Raw genomic sequence first — 11,160 nt, forward strand, 5'->3', positions numbered from 1 at the left:
GGTTAAACTTTCACGAAAGTTGTATTCACATCATTTGATTAGTTTTTGAAATATATATTAATAATAATAATATCTGTCTCTTATACACATCTAGATGTGTATAAGAGACAGGTGTTACTACGTGTGAAGTCTCGAAAAAACCCCGGTGTTGAATTTGCTGGACCCACAACTGCATCGAATATTCGGTGCGCATGCCTAATGGAGATTATGGCTAATATTAGCTTTTAATTTATTTGAGGCCGATGTATAATGCTTTTCTAAAAGACTGTTATTCGCTAACACCTATTTACGAGATTCTAAACCCCAAGACAATTCAACGTCAGGACAATGAATTGTTAAAACCTTTGTGATGTGAAGGCGAGATTGTTCCAACAAAATAAATAGGCATCGCCACGCTTTTGGAAACAATTCAATGTAAAAAAATTAGAAATACGTCGCCATTAGATGGCCGAAAATGGCACTCTCATAATTTAAATATAATATTCAGTTTCTTCTCCATTCTTTAACAATAATTTATAAATATTTACCAATGCCCGGACCGACTGGTTTCCCTTTGAATCCGTAACTGCATGGGGGAATCCTCTAAAATTCAGGTGGCCAGGGTTTTAAAACGAATATTGCTTATTACAAAAATTACATAAAAAATATAAACGAACATACTCTTGAGAGAGGACTTGATGGTTGTTAAACACAATTTATGAACTACAGAGATTTATGGAGAACAATCATAAAAAGTTATAACTTTGCTCTTTATTAACCAGGTGCGTTCGATAAAGAGAGAGAGAGAGAGAGAGAGAGAGGGGGGGGGGGAGGAGAGAGAGAGAGAGAGAGAGAGAGAGAGAGAGAGAGAGAGAGAGAGAGAGAGAGAGAGAGAGAGAGAGAGAGAAGCAAGATATCGTCTGTGCAGTTTCGTATTCGGTTGGTGGGAGTGGGGTCCTCAGAGGTTGAAAGAAATAATAACTGCCCAATTTCAAATGTTAATTAACATTAAGTATTCCCGTCATCCAAAAGCCAGAATTCTTAACATTCACCTCATCCTCAACCAATGATAGGGCTCAGGTGAATATAGTAATTGTCCTAGTTTTTACGTAATAAAGTACAATTTTCTGACATCTAAAAGTCTCGGGTTCTTACAATTGTCTCACCTCAGCCTCAACCATGGTGGGCCGAGGTAAGACGACACAAGAAACACACAAGACCTTAAAATTGAAATGACCCTCAAGTTTACACCCGAATTTGGATCGTCACCAACACTTCTTTGTAACTAGGTTAAACTTTCACGAAAGTTGTATTCACATCATTTGATTAGTTTTTGAAATATATATTAATAATAATAATAATATCGTAATCCACCATCTGCAAAGAAGATAGAAAAATATATTAAAAGCATGTAAGGCCTGCGCATGACTTACTTGTAAGTAATCCGGTAGCAAACAGCTTTTTAAAATCGCATACGTTTTTAATATTAAAATTCGCAATTTATACGATTTTTTGTAAAATATCACAGTATGTATGGTAAAATAAGTATGAACGTCTTCGTGACATTTGATCCTTACCTAATCGTATGGAATTCAATTATTCATGATGAGACATCAGTACATTTAAAACAACTGAGGGCGGTAGTAAATTATATGAAAGGTCATTTTATATTAGATGTAGACAATTACATTTCTTCTGTTTGTTCGTGTAATTTATTATCTTATAGTACATAAACATATTGCGATACATAATAATATAATGCAATAAAGATAATTATTACCATGTTCATCCATCTATAACCTAACATGCTTTTGTAATACGAACGCCAACGACAGCAATGGAGTATCGTACATTTTGGCTCGTGACGTCATCTCTCAATATCTAAAATCCGCGGCGTATGGTAGGCAAAATCTGGGTATTAATTTTTTTTTATGCGACGCATCAACAAGAAACGATCTTTACATAATATATCTAACCTATGGTGTTCACTGCCAAGTTTAAGCAAGGGCGCAGGTAATATTTGACTGGACTAAGGGCATTAATGCTTAACCGCTAGCCTTTAATTATACACATAACTCTACTTCTGTGTACTTAATTATCCTCTATCTCAGATCTCAATGTACAGTATGGTAATGATTATACGTTTGTGTAATAATTTACAAAATGTAGCGAATTCATTACACCACCACCAACCCCTCTCATATTTTGCCAATACCCTGCATCACTACTGAAAAGTGATCATGTATTAACGAAGTTTCTTGTATAGACTAATATTTAATTATCTGCCAGCCGACATATCTTGTTTGAAGATTTGCATGGCTAAGCAACAATATAATAAATGCTTGCGGTACACCATTTAGATAGTTTTGAAAAGAACTGATGTGGTGTTGTGAGAATGTCTCGACTTTTCGTGAGTTGCTTCAATCGTCGACAATTTTGCAAAGAGTCCAAACTTACGTGACTGAAAAGTAAGATTGATGCTGATTGGTGGAAAATATAAAGCTGGGACTGGGTGTGAAAAGGCGAGTACAAAAGCCAGTATTCAGTGTCTGTGTAAATGTGGGGCGTGGCTAGAAAGCCCATGACAGTGGCATTGTGTCTAGCTTGTTGAAGGAAAGCCAATACAATGGCATGGTTTGCAGGGTTGTGTGAAATGTGCTGTTTTGATTTAGGTCCGATTAAATATGGACAAAACCAAATATGCGTCCTGGTAGATTACCCTTGGAGTCCGGGATAATGTGTTGGTTGTACTATGAAACTAATGGTATCGGCTTGTAGAATTCCTTGAATCCGTTGTGAAAGTTATCTTACATCGAGAATAATAAGGATTAACCTGTAGCTGAAGTGGTAAGGATGCAATAAACAAGGCAATGCATTATATAGTATATAAAAGTACAATTGTCCTAGTCAGTACATGTGTTGTTGTATACAGTACAATACTAAGTGAATAATTAATACGAATGACCAATAGAAAGTCTTGTATAATATCTATAATGAATTCTCCTTGATATAAATAAACCGTAATGTAGTTCAGAATATTATATTGCTTTGTTTAAGATTAATAACTATGTACTTTAGTTGAGTATTTATTAGGTATTGCATTTAGTAACAAATTCACAAATGAATGGCAGTACTGTTTAAATCAGAAATCATTTTTGTTTTATTAATATTAGACTTTTCTATCGTAGTTCCTAACAACCACAGCAACAAAGAAGTTTGCACTAAAATGTATTCAACAGGGTTGCTGAATTATGTGAGTTGTGATTATACCGCCCTACCTTTGTGCGAAAAAAGTAAGTGTTCTTCAAACAGACATTTTGCTTAAACATTCTGAATGCTGTTGCAGCAGCATTTGTATTAATTTTTTTATTTATCTTTATTTTCATTTATTTTTTTTCATTTTCTTAAATTTTATTATTTTTTATTACTTATAATAATAAAAATAATAATAATAATAATAATTATTATTATTATTATTTTTATTATTGTGGTCTGTATATGCTTTTTTGTAAATTAATTTAATGACAAGTAAGAGTTCTATGTTTTAGTTGCAATCGCTACTAGTATCATCAAGAGCAAATTTAAACATAAATAATACAAAGTAAAAATAATTATAATGATACAACACCCCAGAAAATGAATAATGTCATTTATTATTGATGTACTGCATTTGGGTATGTGAATATACAATACATATACTGTGTGATTTTTTTTTCATGAGTATAAAATAACGAATATGAGTATTGCATGTTTTCACTCTATTGTATTTATATTAAAGATGTTTCAAACATCTGCCCTCAAGAATATAATTGTCGAAATTCATCTGTATGCTTACCATATGATAAACTTTGTGACGGTTTGAAAAATTGTCTCGAAGGTGATGACGAATATTTTTGCGGTAGGTACTGTCTATTTTACTGAAAATTTACATAACTTACATTTTTATACTACGCACATAGTATAATACGCACATAACATTCACGGACAGTCTCCGCATACAACCAAATCTACATCTACATGCATACATACAGACAAATAGACCCGGATAAGACCTTCCTCCCTTCTAATTTCCAAGCTGTTGTCATCATATTTACAATTTTGGTACCCATGTACAACAGTCCCAATTCGTAATGTTTCATAATAACTTGATGCCAAGTCGTGATAAAAACACACCATAAGCATTAACGACATGAGATTATTTTTTCTCAGACTATACTTGTCCAGCTGAATGCACATGTAAAGACTTCAGAATTAAGGGCAATAAAATCGAATGGAATTCAACGATAATAATCAAACTTTCATTGACTGACTTGTAAGTACATTATCTCAGTATGTAACAAATTATAATGGTAACAATACTATCACTATAATGGTAACAATGCAATAAAGAAAAAAAATATTTATATACATTTTGGAGTGTCCAAAATTCAGAAACGCAGTCCTTCATACGTTTTTCTCGAGCGAACACAGGAGCAGAAAACAATTTCTTGATCCACACAGGATAGGTTAATTTGCTGGTCCACACTGACCAGTAATCAGCTGGTCCACACAGGACAAATGATCAGAGACTCCACACAGGACAGTAATCGTCTGGTCCACACAGGACAAATAATCTGCTGGTCCACACAGGACAGTTATCAGCTGGTCCACACAGAATAATAAAATAATCCGCACAGTACAATAATCTGCTGGTCCACACAGGACAGTATTCAGCTGCTCCACACAGTATAATCAGATAGTCCACACAGGACAATAATCTGCTAATCAATACAGAACAATAATCAGTCCGATATCTGCATATGTCAGCAGCAAACACAAAAAATACCTCACTCTCTTTGTGTAGATTTAATAGAAGGTAATCAGACCAGTGGCGTATCTAGCAGAGATGTGTATAAGAGACAGCTACTAGTATCATCAAGAGCAAATTTAAACATTAAATCATCGCTCATCCAAAATGCAAAAAAAAGAACATTAACTATTTTAATTCTTTAATTTTTAAAACTACTGTATTTGAAATGCCATCCGATTTTACCTAATAGATCTGTTGAGTATCAGTTTCGGTGACATCACTATTCATGATGCCGTCAACAAACCTAATTAGGGGATTCTGATCAGATAATTGATGTGGAAGTGTATCAACATTTTATTTGTCACCGAAACTGATCACTTAGGCAGAATCGGCTGGAAAAACCATGTTCACTTTCATAAACAATAACCTTGTCTATATAAAAGAATTAAAACAATATTATTTTCATTTAATCAGCCTCAAGGCGTAAGTTGATGCATCCATTATGTTTCGAAGATGATTTGATATTGTAAATTAGTAAATTGGCGGATTTTAATAAGTGGATTTTATTTGATTCCCATATAAAAGTTTGGGTTTTAACCTTTTTGACGTGCTATGCTGCTAGTTTTTGTGAATCGTGAGTGTGTACCTGTGTTGAATTTTTAACTGTTTTTTCCTTAAATGCGTAGAACTTGCTATTAATGGTATTTTCAGTACCGTATTTTAGTTACTTACAACGTATAATTTTACCGTAACTGCCATCAAATACCTGAGTGAACATTGTCACCTGCTTCATTTAAATATTGAGCTTAGAATTATTTTCTTTTGTTTAATATCACTCAACATGATTTAAATTACACAGTCTTACCTCTTATGCATCATAATAAGAATATGTCCATCTCAAGCCCCTATTCTCGGAATGAACTCTCCGATTATAGCTCCACGACTAAACGACGACTGATGTATTTAATCGCATATACAAGAAGACAACCTCAGTTTGAAGTCACACCTGTGGTTACTGTATGGTTCAAGCGCTTCACAATACCCGATAACCAAAGTAGAAAACTCGGAATACCACATCACTCTGAGTTTGCTGATTATAATTTCCGGTGATGTATCATTAAACCCAGAAACCAACTGCGTAGATATCCAAAATGCTACAAAGGTTTCAACAAAAGAAGTAAAATAGCGGTTTGCATTGTATGTAAAAACAAGACCAATTTGAAATGTACACAAGAATCTTAAGACATTCGTAATTCTTTAAGATGTTGTGATTGCAGGGTGGAGGAGTATACTCTTATGTGAAAGAGGATTATTGCTTTTATTTGTAGAAACGATATAATTATGCGAAATTACGAGGCTGTGTTGGTTGATAATATCCTTCGCAATACTTAACATTTATGCTTTTACTCAACTCATAAGATATGCGACTCATTTTTCATTAAACACCCCTTCTTTACTCGATCATGTTCTGATTAATTTTCCTGATCGAACAGTACAATCAGGGACATTAAATATGGGTATGAGTGATTATGTTGTTATTTACTGTACTAGAAAAATAAAATGAACAAAGTTTGGTACACATAATACTATTAAAATGAGATCAATGGAAACCTACTGTAAACAAATACACTACTACTATCGAAACTCAATGCTAGGAACTGGAGCCATATTCCTAATTCTAATAATGTAAACCAATGTTGGGAAAATTTTAAATATACTTTTGCTAATATCCTAGATAGTATTGCCCTACGAAACAAATCAGAATAGAATCGCAAAAGAACCTTTGGATGACCGGAAAAATTCATTTAAGAGATAAATATTTGTACGCATATAACAAAAGACCCAAATAATAGTAAAAGATAGAAAAGAATTGTATAAGAAATTCACTGCTCTTAAAAATAAACTCATCAAAGATATCAGAAAAGCTAAATATAGCTCTTTTAAAAACAAAGTATATGAACATAAAAATGATTCTGTCCCAGCAAAAATTTCTGAAGGATGGTGCAAGTGTACTGAAAATCCCGTTGACGCATTTCATCAACACTTCAATTACGATGGGGTGTTTTCTGACGAATGAAAACATACCAGGGTTAAACCGCTCTATAAATGAATAAGAGAAACGATGTCGGACATTACCAGCTAATCAGTGTTTTACTTAACATATCCAAGGTAATCGAGTTCTTTTCTAACTTCCAATTACAAACATACCTTAGAGAAAATAATATAAATGATTATCAATCAGGATTCCGGGTAAATACTTGACTGAAACGTGTCTCATTCAATTACAAGACACAATAAAAACTGAATAAAGTAAAGGTAACTTAACAGGCATGGCCTAAATAGAGGTAGAGACAACATTTGATTCTATTAACCATAATTCTATATAAAAAAATTGAAACAAATTGTTGATAATACTAACACAGTATGATGGTTCAAATTATATCTCAGCAATAGGAAACAGGTAATAAGCATAAATGTTATTCTTTCCGACTCGATGGCCATAAATTGTGGAGTCCCCCAAGGTGGCATCATTGGACCCGCACTTTTCCCTTTGTTATAAATGATGTATCATTGAGTGTAATTGCAAAGTTTTATTATACGCCGATGGCACTTTCCTCATTGCCAGTGGTACTGACGCACGGCTTATCTCTAAGACTCTATCTTAAAATATTAGGTCATATGAATGGTTCCTAGACAATACACTGTCTATCAATCGAGGTAAATCTGAGTCCATTCTGTTTGGTACCAGAAAGAAACTTAAAAGTTCCTCTGGTTTGTTTAAAGTCACTTGAATTGACAAAGATATTGTTCATAAACCGTGCTAAAAATACCTGGAAAACACTCTTAGTGGAACATCAATGGCACAAGGCACAATTTGAAAAAAATAATTCGAGGTTGAAATTTCTTTATCATAATATAAAATCTTTAAATAATCAGACTATAAACATTCTCTGTAATGCTCTTATCCAAATTCATCACGACTAGGGATCTACTTCATGATTTGATGGACTTACCAATGAACTTAAAAATAAATTACAAACAGCACAGAATAAAGCTGTGAGATTTATTTTGGGGAAAAGAAAATAGACAATGTTGGCTACTTTTTAATATTAAAAATAGGGTAAAATTATTACAACTTGTGCATGTATACACCATATATTACAGAAATTCCATTTTACTATGTATTCCCATTTCTTTAAACCAAGTACCGCCCATAGATATGAAACCCGATCTATTATGTTTAACTTTAAAATCCCTTGCCTATTAAATGGTTTATAACAATCCAGTTTTATTATAATGGTATAAAAAACTGGAATCTCCCCCACATTCCATTAATGCCATTACCTCTATTAAGCTTTATGCGCAAAGGTGAGGTGATTTTCTTTTTCCCTTATTAATTAGATAGATTTATTGTTCATTATGTATAAGCGCCAGTATTCATAGCTCCGTGTTAATATGGAGCTATGAAAACTGGCTTTTATACACAATGAACAATAAATCTAACTAATTAATAAGGGGAAAAGAAAATCTTAAAATTATTGATTTAATACATTCAACTTTTGTAAGCTTACAAAGTGCATCGACATTGAAAAATCTGGACCCTACATTCTCCTAGCCATTTATCGCTCAAACCACTAATCGATATGGCTGTAAGCTGAGATCCCATCGCATTAAACAATTATTACTCACTTTTTGACTTAATTAAGTAAGTCAACAAATGACGGTCTCTCAAAGATAAACTGTCGGCCATATAGAAATAAGTTGAATTTGAATTTGGAAATGGCTCATACGATAGCCAAACATTCTCGGTCAATAACAGAGTAAGCACTTTAGCGTTGGAAAAAATATATACTTGCAAAGCATATGGGATGCTTTATACAATCTTTCTCTTTCTTCAAAACTGCCCCAGTACCTACATCCGACGCGTCTGCTCCTAAAATATATGGTTCAGATGTGTCTGGCAACATCAACATTGGTTTAAATTCAAACCTAGATTTCAATGTCCCAAATTTTCTTAAGCATCTCCCTAAACCAATTTTGTGGGTGCGCCTTTTCGTGTTAAGTCAGTTAACGGTACTGCTATTGCTGAAAAATTATGATTTGCGATGATAACCCAATAGATCAACAAATGACTCTACCTCCTTGTTAGTCTTTGCAGCCGATGTCTTGATAATCTATTTTCTCCTGTCTAGGCCTGATTTCAGGAAATTCTAGAGTTTCCAAAACATTTCTTGTTCCACACAGGATAGTTTAATTTGATGGTCCATAAAGGAACAGTAATCAGCTGGTCCACACAAAACAAATAATCTGACCGCCCCCACAGGACAGTAACCTGCTGGTCCACACAAGACAAATAATATACTGGCCTACACAGGACAAATAATCATACAGGCCACAAAGGACTGTATGCTGCCCCACATAGAATGATCAGATAATCCATACAGGACAAGATGTGCTCGTCCACACAAGACTGTATTCAGCTCCTAAACAAAATATAATCAGATAGTTCATACAGGACAATAAACTGTTGATCCACAAAGGAAAGTTTTAATCAGGCAGTCCACACGGGGTAGCTGCCTCTGTCAGCAGCGCACACGAACCAAACTAATTGAGTGTCTGATTTTCTGTGTCTCATTACTAATTGCTTGGTCCTTTGTTTTCTGACTCACACCCAATCTTTCATTTTGCATAGCAAGGTGAAATTCTTTAAATTACATAGAGCTTAAGAATTGTATACCAACTAACTTCTAACAATAAAATTCACTCACAACGTTACAGAATGTGAACAAGTTAAAAATTATACAAGCACACCACATCTCTCGTACAAGTACAACGACGCATGACAAGAACATTTATTCTTTCATCATTAACTCCACCTCATCCTGAACTATTTAAAAAAAATGAAATAGGGTACAATTTATCATATTAGTATTTATTGCTAAAGGTATGCATGGCAATCTAAACATCAACGTCTTTAAGTACATTAATAATAATCACAGACACACGTACCCAGACCAACTTAAATTCAATCATGCATTCGCCAGGACAAACACATTAAAACTTACCATCTTCAACTCTCTCAACTGTATCTGGGATACATTGCCAAATAAAATGAGGAACGAACTCATTTTCGAATTAAACATATTTTTAATCAACTCAAAAATCACTTTGTTCAGAACTAAAAGGTGTAGAGCCAAACATGTATATAATCACAGACACACGTACCCAGACCAACTTAAATTCAATCATGCATTCGCCAGGACAAACACATTAAAACTTACCATCTTCAACTCTCTCAACTGTATCTGGGATACATTGCCAAATAAAATAAGGAACGAACTCATTTTCGAATTAAACATATTTTTAATCAACTCAAAAACCACTTTGTTCAGAACTAAAAGGTGTACAGCCAAACATGTATATAAAGTTAAATATCTATATTATTTATGTATAAAAATATTTTAACATGAAACAATCTATTTTACCTTTATGTTTCTTATGTATAATTATTATTTCATTGCTAGTGGCAATCCGTTTAGTGTTAGCCAGCATTTTTACTTTCTGTTTCTTTGTATTTGTTATTGTTGTTTTCTGTCGTGTGTTGAATTAAAAATGGTAATTATTATATGACGATATATCATTTATTACCTAACACACTAAGCATTAACACGCAAGCATCCTAACCACCGAGTTACAGTTCCACTCTGACGTATAATAATAACACGTTCCAGTTTACTTCTGTTAATTGCTTGTTCTCTGTATGTTTTGAAGGGATTTGTCTGGTAAGAAAATAACTGATCTATTGCAAGTTGAATTCAATGGTTTAATTAATCTTCGATGGTTGTAAGTAAAGTTCCACAAGTTATCAATTCTGTATTAAAGCTTCCTAACACTCAAAGCAAATCGCTAGGCATTTTATATTGTTTAGTATACAAGAAATTTCAAAGTATGTTCATGGCATTAATTTGTATCGATGACGACATTCAAATGAAGAAAAATAGTATTCCAAATTATGATATGACGATATATCATTTATTACCTAACACACTAAGCATTAACACGCAAGCATCCTAACCACCGAGTTACAGTTCTACTCTGGTGTATATATAACACGTGTCAGTTTACTTCTGTTAATTGCTTGTTCTCTGTATGTTTTGAAGGGATCTGTCTGGTAACGAAATAACTGATCTATTGGAAGTTGACTTCAATGGTTTAATTAATCTTCAATGGTTGTAAGTGAAGTTCCACAAGTTATCAATTCTTTATTAAAGCTTCCTAAAACTCAAAGAAAATCGCTAGGCATTTTATATTGTTTAGTATACAACATTAAAATGAAAAAAATAGTATTCCAAATTATTAGGTTGTTAAATACCAATAGAAGATCGTATGAT

General features: G+C 33.4%; 1 protein-coding gene across 1 annotated transcript in view; it reads left to right on the forward strand.

The window, feature by feature from the left end:
- Positions 1-1,508: 1,508 nt before the first annotated feature.
- The window catches only part of LOC117119206 (relaxin receptor 2-like), a gene marked incomplete at its 3' end in the record, with an annotated part of 35,583 nt that continues 25,931 nt past the window's right edge, over positions 1,509-11,160 (forward strand). The window contains exons 1-6 of the mRNA XM_033264017.1: positions 1,509-2,826; positions 3,168-3,272; positions 3,758-3,877; positions 4,189-4,291; positions 10,541-10,612; positions 10,930-11,001. Coding sequence (XP_033119908.1) covers positions 3,206-3,272; positions 3,758-3,877; positions 4,189-4,291; positions 10,541-10,612; positions 10,930-11,001 — 434 coding nt within the window. The remainder of the gene's footprint in view (positions 2,827-3,167; positions 3,273-3,757; positions 3,878-4,188; positions 4,292-10,540; positions 10,613-10,929; positions 11,002-11,160) is intronic.

This window comes from Anneissia japonica, unplaced genomic scaffold, assembly GCF_011630105.1.
Source record: "Anneissia japonica isolate Jap-2015-1 unplaced genomic scaffold, ASM1163010v1 scaffold14072_len149563_cov130, whole genome shotgun sequence".
Lineage (NCBI taxonomy): Eukaryota > Metazoa > Echinodermata > Crinoidea > Comatulida > Comatulidae > Anneissia > Anneissia japonica.